Source organism: Dermacentor albipictus, unplaced genomic scaffold (assembly GCF_038994185.2).
Source record: "Dermacentor albipictus isolate Rhodes 1998 colony unplaced genomic scaffold, USDA_Dalb.pri_finalv2 scaffold_38, whole genome shotgun sequence".
Lineage (NCBI taxonomy): Eukaryota > Metazoa > Arthropoda > Arachnida > Ixodida > Ixodidae > Dermacentor > Dermacentor albipictus.
The window spans coordinates 180,271-198,829 of record NW_027225592.1 but is presented as its reverse complement, the minus strand read 5'-3'; the positions used below and the strand labels follow the sequence as shown (position 1 = coordinate 198,829).

Genomic DNA, 18,559 nt, shown 5'->3' with positions numbered 1-18,559 from the left:
GGCTATATTAATCCCGGTACAACCCAATTAGGAAGGCCTACAAAGCTTCAACAAGACACTCGCTCAACAGAACAGGAATAGGCCTCCCTGGTGCAGTATTCGCCCACTACGCTCCTCATGAGTCCTGCAATTAACCCATGGCCTCCAGTCTCCAGTGGCTGCGGAGCACATGACGAAGGCGGCAGTGAGGCCTATAACGCAGCAGAGGGTGCTACGAATCTCTGAACCCGGGCACGCCATCAATGCGAATTGACCCTTGCAACCTTTAACACCCGAACTCTTTTGAGTGAGGCTAAGTAAGCCGTACTCTTTGAGGAACTATCAGGTATTGTTTGGGATACCAATGGCCTTAGTGAGTTTAGAAGAACTAGTGAAGCTTATAGAGTGCTGACTATGATGGACATGTCCTCTAATATAGAGGACTACCAGACAAGGAGCAATACGAGGTAGGACTCCTAATCGATAAGGACATAGCCCGCAACATTGGCGAATTAACAGCTATAGTTACAGGGTAGCAGTTTTCGTAATGAAGCCTAATAAGAGGTATATATTAAAGGTGTTACAAGCCTACGCTCCAACCTCCAGTCATGATGATGATCAAGTAGAACAGTTTTATGAAGATGTGGAATTAGCCATGAAAAAAGAACAAACTCAGTATACTGTATTATTGGGCGACTTCAATGCAAAAGTGCGGAAAAGCATGCGGGTGAAGAGGCAATTGGCAACTACAGTGTCAATTCTAGAAACGCTAGAGGAGAGATGCTGGTAGAATTCGCAGAAAGAAATAAGCTGAGAATAATGAACACCTTTTTTCAGAAAGGGTAGCAACAAGAATTCGACCTGGAAAAGCCCTGCTTGGTCAAACAAAAAATGAAATCAATTATATACTTTCTACCATTCCCAGCATGGTGCAGGATGTAGAAGTGTTGGGCAGGGTAAAGTGCAATGATCATAGGCTAGTGAGCTCTACGATTCACCTGAATTTGAAGATGGAAAGAGTTAAATAGGCCAAGAAGAACAGGCCAACGTAGACGCAGTAAGGATAAAAGCTGACCAATTAAGGCTGATACTTGCAAACAAGTATGCAGCCTTAGAACAGCAAGATGTAGATGTAGATGACATAGAGGTAATAAATGAAACCGTAAGTATGCTGCCTTCAGAAGCAAACTTGAAACGGGAACCATACACCAAGGCAACCAGTAGGTAAGCTCTCCACAGCAATGACGGATCTAATAAAGAAATGACATAGAATGAAACAGTTCAACTCCAGAGACCAGAGAGATTTCGCGGAATTGTCAAAAGTGATCAAGAAGGAGAAAAGAAAGGATATACGAAATTTTAACGTAAGAAAGACTGAGCAAGCAGTAATAAATGGACTGAACATAACATTAGTGAGAAGAAAACTTGGCATAGGACAAACTAAGATGCATAAACTAAAAGATAAGCACAGCAATATCATCGGCAATTTCGAAGACATAGTAAAAGCAGCAGAAGAAATCTATACTCCTCTGTACAATACCCAGAGCAGCCGGGCACCTCCCTTGAAAGTAGTAATGAACAGAGGGCCCTTCCATATCTAACGATGAAGTTAGAAGGGCCTTAGAAGACATGAAACGAGGAAAGACGGCAGGTGAACGTGGAATAACATTCGAGTTAGCCAAATATGGAGGGGACATCCCGCTTAAAAAGCTTGCGGCCTTTTTTACGAAATGTCTCACGACTTCAAGGGTCCCAGAGAAATGGAAGAATGCCAGCATTATACTAATGCACAAAAAGACGTTAAAGAATTGAAAACTTATACGCCAGTTAGCTTACTTACAGTATTGCATAAAATCTTCACGAAAATAATTTCTAATTGAATAAGGCCAAAATTTAACTTCAGTGAACCAAGGGAACAGGCTGGCGTCAGGAAGGGATACTGTACAATGAATCACATCCATGTTATCGATCAGGCAATCGAGAAACTTGCACAGAAGAGTCAGCCTCTCTACATGGCTTTCATAGATTACGAAAAGGCATTTGATTCAGTAGAGATACTAGCAGTCATAGAGGCACTACGTAATCAAATAGTAGAGGAGGCTTACGTAAATGTCTTGGCAAATATATACAAAGATTCCACAGCTAATCTAACTCTCCACCAGAAAAGTCAGACTATACTTATAAAGCTAGGCGTCAGACAAGAAGACACAATTTCATTCATTTTCCAAGGTATTAGGCCTTGCAGTATTTGCTCACTATTACCATTAGTTAGAAATAACTGCCCACTAATGGCATTGAGCAAGTGATAAAAATGAAGGCGATTCTGGTTGGATCGCGTGAAAGGAAGATGAGCCTCACCTACACAGGCAAAGGTGATAAGGCTAGGATGAGCTCGTCCAGGCCAGTTACAGTAGCGCTGGTGATATGTATAATGACAATATAATCGATAAAATAAGAACTGTTGAAGTGGGCGGAGAAAAATATGTACTAGCTGAACTACAGAATTGGTTCACACCATTGGCTAGATATTTCAATAGCTCGAAATAGACCTTATGGATAGCATTTATAAATATTAAGGGTGCCTACGACAACACAGACAAGGAATTAAGGGATATTCTCAAGCTCAAAAACATGGATGATGATTCCCTGAAGCTGCTGCGGGAAACATAGATGCAAACGAGTACAAATTGTACGGGAAGGCAGGAAACGCAATGAAGTGCTGGAAATTCATCACGCACTGAAGCAAGGATGTCCTTTGTCTCCATAATGGTCCGCGCTTTATGCTAAGAGCATAGGAATACGAATGAAAATCAGTTATTTTGGTTTGATGTATCTTACAGTCGTAATGGGCAAAGGCTGCAAAAGAATGTCCCCGGGACGATGTATGCAGACAAGATAGTGCTAATAGCGGACAATGCAGGATACTTAAAGAAAACTTGCCAATATGTGTGGCAACACAGCGACATATCTAGAACTCATGTTTAGCACACATAAATCACGAATTAGGACTTTCAATGAAGAGACGACGAATTATGTCGTATCAATTAAACAGCAGATCATAGTCATTGTCAAGCAATTTAAATACCGGTTCGTATCTACAAACGACGGAAATACTTACTCAAGCGCGTACCAAGATAATCTGAAAATAAAAAGAGCTGGTATGTAGCAACAATGAAACATAGAGCACTTTGAGGCTACAGTAAATGTGATGTGGTATGTGTAATCTGGAGAGGAGTAATGGTGCCAGCACTAACGTTCGCAAATGCCATTCTGTGCTTAAAATCGAATATCTCGTTGGAGTTTGAAGTTAACCAAAACTTGGTTGGCCGGTTGGCTTGGGGAGCCCAAGGGAAAACCACATAGGAGACAGTACAGGGTGACCAGGGTTGGGCCTCTTCTGAATTCCAAGCACAAAGCAAAATTATTTTGAATGAAAGACTCAAGAAAACGGATGAACATAAATGGACTGCTAGAGTACACAAGTATCTGTACCTCAAAGGGTGAATACAAAATGCAGGTAGAAGTAAAGAATGTTCGCAAGCAAGTAGATTAAAAAGCTCAGGTTCTTAGCGTGCCAAAATAATAATTTCAATATGAGGCACGCCTTAGTGGGAGACTCCGGAAATTTGGACCACCTGGGGTTCTTTAACGGGCACCTAAATCTAGCTACACCGGTGTTTTAGCATTTCGCCCCCATTAATATGCGACCGCCGGGTCCGGGATTCAAAACAACGGCCTCGTGCGTAGCGGCCCAACACCATAGCCACTAAGCAAACACGATGGATAACTAAGTAGATGCTAATTGAAAGTGTATACAGCCAGGCGTCACCAAAAGAAAAGTGGGAGAAAGAGGCAGTAAGTTAGATGCAAGGAATTTAAACAAAGAAGTGCACGAAGATTTATAACAATCACAAGAAAGAAATTAGAACGGGAAATGGGTACGATAACACGAAGGAAAGTGCCTCGCTATTTAAGGCTCGAGCTGGTTGCCTAAGTACAAAAATTTACCGGAGTAAATATTCGGAATTAGACGAGGCATGTGTATGCTGCAGCGAAAATCCGGAGACCACTCAGCACATCCTAATGGAATGCGAAGGGATTCTATTCACCCAGTGAGACCCGTATACGGGTGTACGTTGTTGGTGTACGCAGGTATAGGCAACGTATACTAGCCAGAAGCGCTTTGATTTAAAATCAACGGAAGCATCAACCGGTTATAGTCCGGATAAGCAAGATAAGTTTTGAGTATTGGTGGAAAAAAGGCAGGGAAGAGATTGGTGTGACCGGATCAGTTACACGCATAGGCAGTGGCACAAGGTAGATAAAGTAGTCTTGAGGATGGAAAGAAGGGGCAAGGAGATCTGTATAAAATGCTAGAATGAAAAAAAACAAGCATGGTGCACCTGATTAACTGAAGCAGGCTAGCTGACTATTTGTCGCTGCCCCGTTTCAAAGTAGATGCCAATAAATCATCATCATCAACGCAAGCGACGATGCCGTTCCGGTAGAAGCAGGTGAAGGGCACTGTGATGCTACGCTTTTATATGGCTCCTTTGATCTCCGGCAGCTCCAACGCGTAATTTGTAAATTATGCATGTACACTGACATTTTTTTTTGTTTATGCTTGCGATATTCGGGTGCTCCGCAGGTTTCATGCCCTTAGCAGTTTGTCAGCAAACACAAGCGAGGATGTTTTGCCAATATTACGCATCCTTGGCATGCAACTGAGATGGCAGCACCGCAGAGTTGCATGCAATCACTAGAGGTAACTGTGGCGCTACTGTCTATGGGAGCTGCAAGCAGGGCTGTAGCCAGTATTGGAATGAGTCCTTGTGCATGGATTTGCTTAAACTTTATCCTTCTGGCTTTAAACGGTTTGATGACTTTGTAAACTCATCATTTTCAAAAGACTATTATGTTACGAATACTAAAAAAACGCTAATAAAATTGTCCGATGGCAGGATTCGAACACAGGATCTCCGGCAGAGAAGCCCCATATTTTTTTATTTATTAAAGTAGAGCCCAATCTTCATAATCGAAAGAGCATTGCAGGTGGTTAATACAACACTTTGGTACAGCAAGCCGTAAAACAGAGCAAGTGGATAAATATTATTACAAAAATGAACAATCAACACACACAGAACAAAACAGCGGATGCGAGTAAGTGCTCTTGAAGGCAAAAGTTTGTTACTGAAAATGCCATGATTCTAGAAACATTATCAATGCTGAATGACATAAAGAAGACTGTTACCGTGGCGATTCCGGAGGGTAACTCAATCCATTCTTTCATTGACAAGGTTAAAGGGGAATTCTTGTACTTTTCCGTCCAGGCAAATATAGGGTTAACTTTGCAGGCATGGTCGATGTGATGCAAAGTATGAGGCGGCGGTAAAATATGCGACTGGGCAAATTATGTGTTGCTGTAATGCAATGTGTGAAAAAAAAGATAATCTACCGAATGTTCGACGCATTGCGAGTGGCGGCATGTTGAGCGCTTCCTTGACAGGTGAAACGCTTCGAAATCGCGAGGAGGGTGACCAGACGAAACGCACTGGTTCATTCTGGAGAGCTTCGATTAGATTTGTAAAGGTGATCTGGTAGTGATGGCAAAGTACTGATGCATATTCCTGGGAAATACACACGAGAAAATTGTACGCTTCACGCCGGGTGTCCTTGTCTGCCAAATATAAGCGTCGCTTCAGAAATCCCAGTTACTTTTGCGCTTTAAATGTAATATACTCGACATGATCATTTCATGTTAAACTAGTGTTTATTAGGATGCCGACGTATTTAAACAATGTTACCGAGTCTACTATGCTATCATTTATTATGTCAGTATTTGGTTCAGACCTTAAGACAGCACAATCATGGTGGTGCCCTTCTAGGTGTATAATTCTTCTGATGCATTCTATGAATGACAGTACTGCGCAAGAGCAGCGTGGCAACAGCAGGGAATTCACTGCATGCTCTACAGCTGTGGCGACACCACCCTTCGTAGAAAAGTCGGAGCAACCAGCGTAGTTCAACTACGGCATGTGCCCGGCTGCCACTTCTAACCCATGTCTGATGCCGCTCTGCGAACCTTGGGAGGACAGGTGCCTTGTGTACTGGGTACGTAAGGACACGAGCTTCAGTACAGCGTCAGGGCATTGAAGCGGCACAATCATGGCAGTGCCTTTCACGTGTATCATTCTTCTGATGCAGGTTGGTAAGCACACAAAGGAATGCTGTGGGTTTGTAAAGCCGTTTCCACCCAATGCCGTAAATGCTGCTGTAAATCTTGTAATTCGTAGACACGCAATCCACTTTCTCTTATTATTGCTATATGGAGACGTAGAGTTGAATCCCAAGCCCTTTTCTGAAGAAAATCTTAAATTACTTCTAGAAGGACAGGCAGCGATAAAGGCAAAGCTGGATTCCGTGGAAATAACAGCGCATAGAGTTGCTATGGACGACAAAGAAACTGGGAGTGAATCATTGGAACATGGATTAGCGGAGCTTCCGAGCTTAAAACTCTATATTTCAGAGGCATCGCAACAGAAAACGGCTTCAAGAGGAACTGTCACGGCGTACAGAAAGAAATATGAGAATGCAGAAAACATGGTCAAAACTCTATTCAGTAAAATTGACGACTTGGAGAACCGCAATAGGCGATGTAACCTGATATAATCTGATATAATCTGTAATCACATATAGTTGCTATGTACGACAAAGAAACTGGGAGTGAATCATTCGAACATGGATTAGTGGAGCTCCCGAGCTTAAAAGTACATATTTCAGAGGCATCACAAAAAAAAAAACGGCTTCAATAGGAACTGTCACGGCGTACAGAAAGAAATATGAGAACACAGAAAACATAGCCAAAATCTATTCATTAAAATTGACGACTTCGAGAACCGAAGTAGGCGATCTAATCTGATATTTCACGATGGACCAGTGAACGCAAAGCATTCCTTGCCGCCTCTAAAAAAATGTACAAGAATTCCTTCGTTGGTCGGGGCTAAATGACGTTGAAATCAAAAAAGCGCACCGTCTTGGTAGGTATCGTACTGGCAAGACACGTCCCCTTATTGTAAACTTCCCATCTTTTAAGAAAAACATCTGATCCTGACCAACGCAAAAAAAACTTAAAGGAACTGCAATCAGTATCTCTGAAGATTTTTTTGAAGCAGTGCGGAGAAGATCGCTACTGTGGGAATTTGGGAATAATAAACGCGCTTATGCAGCCCGTGTGGCAATGAAATATGATGCTCTTTTTGTAAATGATCAAATGTACGTCTATGGTGAAGCGGCCGGGCATGTTTGCCAAAGCACTTGATTCGCAGTAAGTGCTTACCAAAAAATCAGTTTCCTGAGTGTAAATATCCGCAGCGTAAAAAATTAGACGGATGAATTTCACAGCCTCGTTTGCAGAACAAAACCGATTGCAGCTCTTGGCACTGAATCGTGGCTTGATTACGATGTCGCAGATGACGAAGTTTTTCCATGTGGTTACACGTCTTTCTGACTAGAACAGTCATGGAGGAGGGTCTTTTGTAATAGTTAAAAGCAGTATTTCCTCTTCTAGGCTTCATATTGGTGGTGCGTTGCGTGAAGATGTGTGGTGTCACATAAGACTGCGAAATGACACGGCAGCAACTGTCATCTCGTTTTATATGCCTCCCAACAGCTCAATTGATATTATGCTTGAATTGGCGAAGACAATAGAGACAGTCCGAACACACTAGTTCATTATTGGTGGGTATATTAATTTTCCCACATTCAGTTATAGACAGCAAGTTTGTCAAGCTTCTCACCTTTCGGAGCGATCAAAAGAAATGATGAATATAGTAGAAACGCTTCACCTAACACAAATGGTAACTCATCGAACAAGGAAAAGTAAAAAAGTAACCTTTTGGCCTTATTCTAAAGAAATCGGCCTGATTGGGTGATCTCGACTTCGGTATTTCCTGGTCTAAGTCAACATGAAGTGGTACGAAATGAAATAAACATAACCTTTGTCAAAGAAAAATTCAATACCTACTGAAAGATGTACAATTACGCGCAAGCCGATGTTACGGGTATAGTTTCTGCGCTACAATAATATTTAACAGAGTTTGAATTTCTTCCAGAAACTTCCAGTGTGAACGATTTACGGGTATTATTTAAAACAAAATTTTTTTAACTAAGGGACCAATGTGTACCATCATGTGTTCATACGGCCTGGGGTTCCAGAAGTAAGTCCTGGTCTGATACAACATTACGTTTTGTGGTAATAAAAGGCAAAGAATATACGCTAAGTTCAAGAAAAAAGAAACTTCCTGATTGAAAGAAAGACTTCGCGCTATTACTAAGGAATTGAAAAAGAAAACCAGAGAAGCAATGCGGATCTTTTTTGAGCCTTTTAACACATGGTTGCAAATACTCTCGAAGGAGTTCTGGAAGTATGTCAAACGTAACGTCAAAGATAGCGTTTCTATTCCACCACTTGAGCTAAATGGCGAAATAACAGATCACCTTAATAAAGCCAATTTCTTTATTAGCTTCCTTGCATGGCTTTTTTTCTGAAAAGTATCGAAGGAGCTACCAGCTTACCCTAAAGATATCAACATATAAGAGATAGAAGGCATAGTGATTGATGAATGTGGCATTAGAGTACTGCTAGAACGGTTGGAATCCTCCAAAGCAGCAGGCCCGGATGAATTGTTACGCGGCCTCCTGAAGTCGTGCGCGCAGTTAATTTCTCCATATTTAAGAGTGCTGTAGGCGAAATGACTACTCACATGCTGCCTTTCCAATAAATGGAAACAGGCCTGTGTTGTGCCCGTTCATAAATCGGAGGCCCCGGCAACATGCACCCAATTATAGGCGCGTATTACTAACAAGCATATTGTGTAAAACTTTGGAACACATTTGATACACTGCATTATGATTCATATTAATGCTAATTCGCTGATAGACCCTAAACAACATCGTTTTAGGCATGGTGTATCTTGTGTCACGCAATTAAGTGAATTTGTTCACGATGTGTGTGAAGTGCTGGATCGAGGAAGTTGTGTGGATTCTGTGTTTATTGACTTCGAAGGTGCATTTGACGTTCTGGATCATAATTTATTAGCTTACAAACGGCATTGCTTTAACATTAATCCTGAAGTAATCGCTTGTATAAAGGAGTACGTTACACTGCGATCACAATACGTAGTGGCGAATGGAGCGACATCGGATGTCATTGACGTAAACTCCGGCGTACCACAGGGGTCGCTACTGGGCCTTTTGTAATTTTAAATTAATATAAATGATTTGTCTCTAAATGTTCTGTCAACAACGAGATTATTCGCTGATGGCTGTGCTGTGTACCGCGAAATAAGCTGTTGAGATGGTGGTAAAAATTTCGAAAGGATTTGGATTGAATATATACATGGTGCAAAACAGGGAACATGCAATTCAACACACAGAAAACGGTTCACATGTATTTCACAAGAAAGAAAAAATGGTACAGAGCACGACCTACTAAATAAATGAATTTTGCTTCGGCAGCGTTCTAGAATTCAAGTATTTAGGAATATATTCTTAGATGGTCCAAGTCTTCACACTATCGCGTACCACATCACGGCAAAAGCATGTAAAATGTTGGGTTTCTTGCGACGGAATACCAAGATCTTTCTGAAACAAGCTCGTGATCTGTTTTGTAAAACATATGTGTGGTCTATTCTAGAATACGGTTGTACACTATGATATCCTTCAACAAACACTGACAATGATAAAATTGACAGACAGACAGACAAACAACTTTAATTACAGACAAAGAACTTTAATTTGATAAAATTGAGAAAGTACAAGATCTCGAAGCTCGATATGTTTTAGAGAATTACAGCAGACAACTTAGCATGACTGCTGCAAAGCAGACATTAGGGTAGGAGCTGCTCCAAGAATCAAGGAAACAATTGCGACTAAAGTTCTTCCACACCATCTCTAATTCTAGGACAGACAAAGACCGTGATAGGTACATTCTACGATCTCATTATGTATAGAACCGTTTGGACCATGCGCACAAGATACGCGAATAAAAGAGCTGAACTGGACTGCTCAGAAATTAATTTTCCCCCAAACGATCCGTGACTGGAATCGTCTACCATCAGCCGTTGTGCACATTGCTGATAATGTCAACGTGGCTGCGGTGCTTTGAATGTCTACGCTCGCTTCTTTTGCATTGAGATCTAATACTAACCTCTTATCTATATGCCATGCTCAAACATTTCCTGTATCCTGCTTCCATGTTCGTTATACGAGGGTTGCCCAGAAATAAGGTTCCCATTAACTTTAGGAACAGACAGCATTGTTTCTCAGAGAATTTTACATCATTAATAATATGAAACTTTGCTCTATTTTTCTACATAATCGCCATCTTTTTCTACGCATTCTTGTAGACGCCGTTCCAATTTGTATTCCACCACCAACCCGTTGAGAAAGCGTTTCTCCTCTTCCTTGACTACCGTCGCTCCGGAAGCGTTGGTCACTCAAATATTCCTTTAACTTGGGGAACAAGTGTTAATCACAAGGCGCGAGGCCTGACTGTACGGTGGGTGGGCCATGACTGTCCACCCAAAGTTTGTCAAAAGTTCTTGGGTTTGACGGGAGACGTGAGGGCGGGCGTTGCCGTGAAGCACCACCACACCCTAGTTGCCAGTCCTCCTCGACGGCGGTTCTAGATAGCTCGCCTGAGTTTTCTTAGTGTTGAGCGATAACTGTCTGAGTTGACTGTTGTGCCACGTTCCATGAAATAGATCAGCAGCATCCCCTTATGACAAAAAAATACACTTGCCATGACTTTGCCTGCAGAAAGAGTTTCTTTGAACTTCTTTGCGACTGATCAGTCTGTGTGACACCACTGTTTGGATTCACCCAGGTTTCGCCTCCCGTAATAATGGAGTCCTACAATCATTCCTTATCATGTTGACACTTTTGAAGAAACTGGCGAGCACAGTCAAGGCGTTTCTCCTTGTGGTCTGATGTCAATAGCCGCGGTACCCATCGAGCACAACACTTTTGATGCCCTAATTTTCAGTCAGAGCTCTTTCCACTGCACCGTAAGGACTCCCAGGTATCTGAGTAAGAAGTTCACGGTCGGTGATCCTCGTGTTTTGAAGCACTTGACGTTCGACCACCTCGACAAACACATCCGAAGCTGACGGTCTTCCACTCCGTTCTTCATAGTGGACTTCCTTCCGACCGGCACTAAACTCCCTGCGCCACTTTCGGACGTGTTGAACAGACATAAACTTGTCGCCATATACCTCTGTCAACTGACGATGAATGACCTCGGGTGGAGTTCCTTTGGCCTGCCAAAAGCAAATTAAGGGACAAATGTCGCCCTTGGCAGAATCGACAATGGCAACCTTCATATCGGATGGCTGCTAAGCCAAGATTGAGCGGCACAGCGAAGCGCGGCCGGGGGAAATCGAGAGTGGGAGAACAGCCGCGCGCACCAATGTTGCCGGATTTAGCCTCACACCTTCCCGTGTGGCTGGAGTTCTTTGGGAACCTCATTTCTGGATCAACCCTCGGTATATGCATGTACCCCCCCCCCTGTAATGCCACTTAGGCGCCGTGGGCAATATGAATAAATAAATATGAATAAATGAATAACAGTGAGCTTCAAGTGGTTGGTCTTTCCTTTATTAATTTGCATCTGCCATTTGCAGCACCATTTTGTTTGTTTATTAAGCTCAGATTTCAGAGTTAATACGTCGATAGGGTTAGCTATCTCATTGTAAAATACAGAATCGTCGGCCGAAAGGCGATCTGTAGAATTAATATTTAATGCTATGTTATTAATTTATATTACACATAAAAGCGGACCTATTACTGAACGTTGAGCGTCACCTGAGTTGACAAGAGTTTGAGAGGGGACCATCATCGCCATCATCATTATCAGCCTATTTTATTTCCACTGCAAGACGAAAGCCTCTCCCTGCGATCTCCAATTATCCCTGTCCTGCGCCAACCGATTTCAACTAGCACTCGCGAATTTCCTAATTGTATCGTCCACCCTAATCTTCTTCCATCCTCGACTGCGCTTCCCTTCTCTTGGCATCCATTCTGTAACCCTAACGGTCCACCGGTTATCTCTACTACAAATTACATGAACTGCCCAGCTCCATTTCTTTCTAATAATGGTAATGATAATATCAGATATACCCATTTGTTCTGATCCAAACAGCTCTCTTCCTGTACCTTAACGTTAAGCTTAGCGCTCTTCGTTCCATCACTCTTTGCGCAGTCCTTAACGTGTTCTGAAACTTCTTTGTAAGTCTCCAAGTTTTTGTCCTATATGTCAATCCCGGTAAAATGCACTGAATGTACACCTTTCTATAAATGTTAATTGTAAGCTTCCAGTCCCGAGCTCACAATGTCAGTCGTATGCGCTCTAACCCATTTTTATTCTTCTGTAAATTTTCTTCTCACCATCACGATTCCCTGTGAGTAATTGACCGAGGTAAACATACTCTTTCACAGATTCTAGAGGGTGAATGGGGATCCTGAACTCTTGTTCCCTTGCCCGGCTATTAATCATTGTCTTCGTCTTCTGCATAAGATCCTCAACCCCACTCTTACACTCTCTCTGTTCAGGTACTCAATCATTTGTTGTAAGTTGTTTCCAGTGTTGCCAAATAGGACAATGCCATCGGCAAACCGAAGATTGCTAAGATATTGGCCATTGATCCTTACTCCTGAGCCTTCCCAGTTTATTAGCTGAAATACCTCCTACAAGAACGCAGTGAATAGCGTTGCAGAGATTCTGTCTCCTTGTCTGACCCTTTCCTTTATAGGTATCTTCCTACTTTTTTTGCGGAGATATAAAGTAGCTGTGGAATCTCTGTAGATATTGCCACGTCCAGTATGTGGCGCGAAGAGAAGACGAGGTGCTGCAGAAGAGAAGACGAGGACTATGCGCGATCGTTTTTTAAGTTTGCCTATAGGTAAAGTGTCCTGCCCTGTTTTATCAGTTCCTGCTGCTTGTGAATTGTGACACTGGTGGATGCACTAGGTAAATGTTTTGGAGGCCTGTCAACAGCCCCGCATCAAGCCCAGGACGTTTTCCGCATGTCGAAACACCCGTTCAGCACGCCAACCGGCGCCTACTAGGCCTAAGCCCAGAATTTGGTCCCCTACCAGGGAGTCTGCCTGTAACCACGAGTGCCCAAGCCATGGTAGACCCAGGCCCTGCACAGGTGACTGGTTCGTCTCCACGATCTCGTGCGAGCTTCCACTGCAATGCCTACGAGGATGCAAAAAATTGGCTCGGGGAGTACCAAGTATAATGAGTGGCATGCTGGACAGAAGCTATCTCACTTTTATTTCTATCTTGGTTGATTCAAGTATAATGAGTGGCATGCTGGACAGAAGCTATCTCACTTTTATTTCTATCTTGGTTGATTTACGTGGTTCGTAAATCGCGAGAGAATTTGGCCAAGCTGGGATGAGTTCCGCGTCCAGTTCCTCCATACGTTCGGGAGCACCGAAAGGCGATACTACACGTAGCGCATTCTCGAATCACATATTCAAAAGCCGAATGGAACTGATGCCATGTTCGCTGAGGACATGGCTCGTCTTTGTCGTCGTGCAGACCCCGATATGCCCGAGGAGAAAAACTCAGTCACCTCATGCGGCGTAAAGGAGCAGCCGTTTACCGGTCTTGTGCGGAACCGGCCGACGAGCGTCGATGAATTGATTAAAAAATGGATGGCCATAGAGCACGCGTTACACCTACGCAGCCGCCAGCATCATCACCTGACCAGCACTGAACCGGCGAGCGCCGCAGCAGTTACGGCCACAGACAAAGGTTCCTTGTGCCGGCTGACACGCGAAATTGTTCAGGAAGAAATTAAGAAGCTCACTGCCAAGCCAAATGAATGCACAGCTGCGTCGGTGACTGAAGTTGAGCGCCAAGAAATAAAGCAAGCGTTTGCGGCTCCCGAGCCAAATGCCCAGACGTGGCAGCCCAGCTACGTCGGTGTGGTCTGTTGACCGCCACCTCCGAGGCCGACACCGTAGTATCACCAGCACTCAGCCGCGGCATCACCTTGGTACCACAGGGAACAACCGACGCGACCACCGCTTCGCAGAACCGACAATTCGCGAACAGCTGTCTACAGGCCCTTGTGGAACTTTCATAACCAGAATTCTTCCTGAATCAATTGAGACCGTTTACTGCAAGCTTTGTGTCAGATCGTACATTGCAAATCCGCGTCGATGTTTCAAGTGTCAGCGTTTTAGGCATAGGTCACAAACCTGCAGAGGGCGTGCTACTTGTGCTAAGTGTAGCTCCATTGAACACTCTTCTGACTGCAGTTCAGCAGCCCATTGTGGGCACTCTAAAGGAGAACACCCTGCTTAATCGCGATCTTGCCCATCATGGGAAAAAGAAAAACAAATAATAGAACTCAAGGTGAAACTAAATCTGTCTTTCCCCGAGGCACATACGCGTTTCTATTCCAAAGATCAGTCCAGTCCTTCCTACACCGATGTGGCGCGCCGGGTGGCCACACTACATCATTCGGTGGCCGCCCAAGTCACACGGTGAGTGATGGTTGTCACACCATCAGTCCCCCTGACTGGAACAGCCAGCGCTGTTCCGTCCCCCGCAAGGGAGGGCCACCAGACCCTCGGGCCTGTTGGACCCAGGGCCACTGCTCGTGCAGATCGGCAAAAACTCCCGCAAATGTGCCCGCTGCGCGTGAAGTATCCCCCTCTTCAGAGGAGGTGATGGATACGAGCACAACTCCAGCGTCTCAGACGCCCAAGGAACGGCGCTGTTCCCTCGAGCGCGCCGTACAGACAGAAATATCTCGTAACACTAGGCCTGAAAAGGTCTTGTGAGCTAATCTAATCTAATCTCTAAGATACACAGCACAAAACACATATATTATGGATACGCCATTATTACAGTGGAACTTCAGGGGCTTAATCCACAACCAGGACGACATCAAGGAACGCTTACATAAGTACAGTCAAATGGATCGCCCTCCGAATCAAATGGATTGCCCTCCAAACGAGGTGTTCCCTGGTGGAATGCGGAGTGTAAGGAAGCTCGTAGAAATCAAAATAAAGCTTGGAATTACCTTCGCGGCTCTCCAATTGCGGAGAACTTGATCAGTTTCGAGAAAATAAAGTCACAAGGTAGAAGAACACGCCACCGTGATAAACGGGAAAGTTGGAGCAAATACACCAGTAGCATATATTCATATATAGATGAACGAAAAGCTTGGAACAAGGTAAACAAATAAAAAGCCGCGAAACTCATCCTCTACCCTCAGTAAACACACAAAGAGACACTATTGAGGACAAAGCTGATTCTCTAGGGGAACATTTCCGTACGTTTATAGTTCATCCCATTACACTGATACATTCCTAAGATACCAGCGACAAGTGGAGCGGCAGCCTCTGGATCGAAAAGTAAATAAAGATGGACCTTACAACCGTCCATTTAGCATGGTGGAATTGCAGGCTGTACTAAATTGTTGCAAAATATCAGCTCCTGGAAACGATCGAACAGTCTACGAGATGATCGAATACTTGCACGCTGAAGCACACAAAACACTGCTATAACTTTTTAACGTCATACTCTCCGCCAGTTATATTCCATCTGCCCGGAAGCAAGCAGTCATCATTCCTTTTCTCAGAGAGATCAAGGATCCGACTTCGGCCAGTAGCTACAGGCCTATAGCTCTGACTAGGTGCCTATGCAAACTCTTTAAGAAAATGGTAAAGAGACACCTAATCCATTATCTTGAAAGCAACAAAATACTAGACCCCTTGCAGTGCGCTTTTACGGAGGGTAGCAACATCTCGGATATCCGCATCGAGGCGAATATCCGAGATGCCTTCGTGCACAAGCTGTTTTTGTAATGGGTGTTTTTAGATATAGAGAAAGCACAACTTGGAATTTTGGAAATCTTCGTTATGTGGCTGGTATGGGTGTACGAGGCAACCTCTTGAGCCGGATTCAAAGCTACCTCTCTAACCGTACGTTCCGTGTCAGGGTTCGTAATGTGTTATCTCCACCAGTTACACAGGAAACTGATGTGGCACAAGTTGGCGTGCTGAGCTGCACCCCATTATTGTAAAAATGAATTCCGTATGTACGGTCATACCACGCACAATATTTCATTCTGTGTATGTGGATGACGTACGAATACAGTTTAAATAATGCAATATTTCTACCTGTGAGTGACATCTACAGCTTGGCCTAAACAAATTGTCCAAATGGACTGACGAGAATGGATTTAAGTTAAACCCCCCAAAAAGCACGTGCGTTCTATTCTCGAAAAAAAAAGGTATAATATCTGATCCTGCTATCTATCTTAATGGAAAATTGCTATCTGTCAGCCACGAACACAAATTTTTAGAAATTATCTTAGACTCAAAACTGGCATTTGTCCCTCATCTTAGGTATCTGAGAGCGAGGTATCTTAAGACAATGACTTTACTGAAGCTCTTGTCCCGCACATCTTGGGGAAGTCACAGGAGGTGGCTTTGAGCATTTACAGAAGCCTTATATGGTCCCGCCTCGACTATAGAGCTATAGTATGCAGCTCAGCTGCGCCTAGAGCGTTGATGGTGCTAGATACCATTCACCATTTGGGTATACGCCTGGCTAGGCGCTTTTGCAACAAGTTCAGTAGAAAGCCTGTATGTGGAGTTTAATGAATGGTCGTTACATTTACAAAGAACATATTTAAGTTTTTTCTGTGCTCTCAAGGTTAAATTAGACGTAGAGCATCCATGTCACTAATCTATTTGTGACGTGTCTACTGCCAGGAAATTTCACAACCGCGCAGCTATTAGGGTTAATAATAATAATAATATTTGGGGTTTTACGTGCCAAAACCACTTTCTGATTATGAGGCACGCCGTAGTGGAGGACTCCGGAAATTTTGACCACCTGGGGTTCTTTAACGTGCACCTAAATCTAAGCACACGGGTGTTTTCGCATTTCGCCCCCATCGAGATGCGGCCGCCGTGGCCGGGATTCGATCCCGCGACCTCGTGTTCAGCAGCCCAACACCATAGCCTCTGAGCAACCACGGCGGGTATTAGGGTTCCATTTAACCTTTGTTTAATAGCATTGGCAGACGAAGCAGAGGTTTTAGTTCCAGGGAATGTACTAATGGCTCCTACTCACCTGCCCCCACCATGGGAATGGCAGACCATTCACTGCGACATCTCTTTCGTAGAAATATCAAAGCGTGCATCGGAAGCACATATGCAATCCCATTTTCATGAACTTCAGGAGAAGTACTCCTGTACAGATTACTATACAGATTCTTCCAAGTCCTACAAAAAAGTTTTTTACGCAGCTCTCGGACCTTCATGTTCAATATCCGGTGCACTAAATGCACAGACAAGTATCTTCACAGCGGAAGCCTAAGCTATACTCTCGGCTATCCAAACATACGGCTCACACGCCTCGCCGGGGTTATTGTGTTTAGATATTCGTTAAGTGTAGGCAGAGTCCTACTCAATCCAATAAAACATATGGGCCGAGTTGTTAGTGAGCTGTAAAGTATATTGTGCTCCACATATATGATTGCCATATTCTGGGTACCTGGTCACAAAGGTCTAAAATGCAGTGAAGATGCTGAAGAAAGCGCTACGTCAGTAACTTTTAGTGACACAGATGCAACCATCCCTCTCGCTTCTACAGACCTCAAGTCTTTTCTACGCCGTAAGCTAAGGAAACACTGGCAAGGACAGTGGAATACCCAGGTATTGAATAAACTGCACATGATAAAACCAAAACTAGGAAACGGGATAACTGGGAAAACAGCACGATATATGGAAGCACTTCTTTGTCGATTAAGAATAGGACACACTTACAGTACTCACTCTTACATTTTGACTGCCAGTGACCCTCTGACTTGTAGTAAGTGTGGTGATAGTTTCACAGTTCTCCACGTTCTTATCCAATGTCCTGCAATAGAATTAAAGAGGAAAAATTATTTCCCTTCTGTATATCACGAAAACATACCCCTACACCCGGCATTTTTTCTTAGCAGTGAACCACTTTTTAATCTTCAAATCGTCTTGGAGTTTGGCCAGGCATTCTTAGCCCATTATTTACAGCCCTTGTATCGAAGAACTCTTTTGAAGTTCTTGTGTCACTCTCATGCTTTATAGCATCATGTATTTAACGAAACCCTGTTTCCACAGCCCACATCGCTAACTATTCAAAGTCATTACTTTAGTACCTACATGTTTTACGCAATTCACAGCGAGCTCTTTACGCCCTTTTACAGTCATGTCACATCCACCATGAGAATTCATTGTCTAGGCTATCCGCAATACATAGTCACTATCCCCATGCGTCATAGCGTTCTTTGGCCATAACTGACCCTTGCGCCATACAGCACTACATGTCATCAAGGGAACCTGCGAAGCTCGGAACAGAAAGAAGACAACATGTTTTGATATATATCAAGATGCATAAGATGACAGTCATAGAGACTTTGCATGCTGTGGAGAGGCGTATGTGTGCTAATAGAGGCACGAACATGGATGGGTCTATGCTCTCTGGTAGTATTATGTGGAACCCGCAGTG

The 18,559-nt window shown here is 43.6% G+C and overlaps 1 protein-coding gene across 1 annotated transcript in view; it reads right to left on the bottom strand.

Moving 5' to 3' along the window:
- Positions 1-18,559, bottom strand: part of LOC135916947 (uncharacterized) — a 206,052-nt gene that overhangs the window by 7,754 nt on the left and 179,739 nt on the right. The window contains exon 3 of the mRNA XM_070529953.1: positions 3,098-3,118. Coding sequence (XP_070386054.1) covers positions 3,098-3,118 — 21 coding nt within the window. The remainder of the gene's footprint in view (positions 1-3,097; positions 3,119-18,559) is intronic.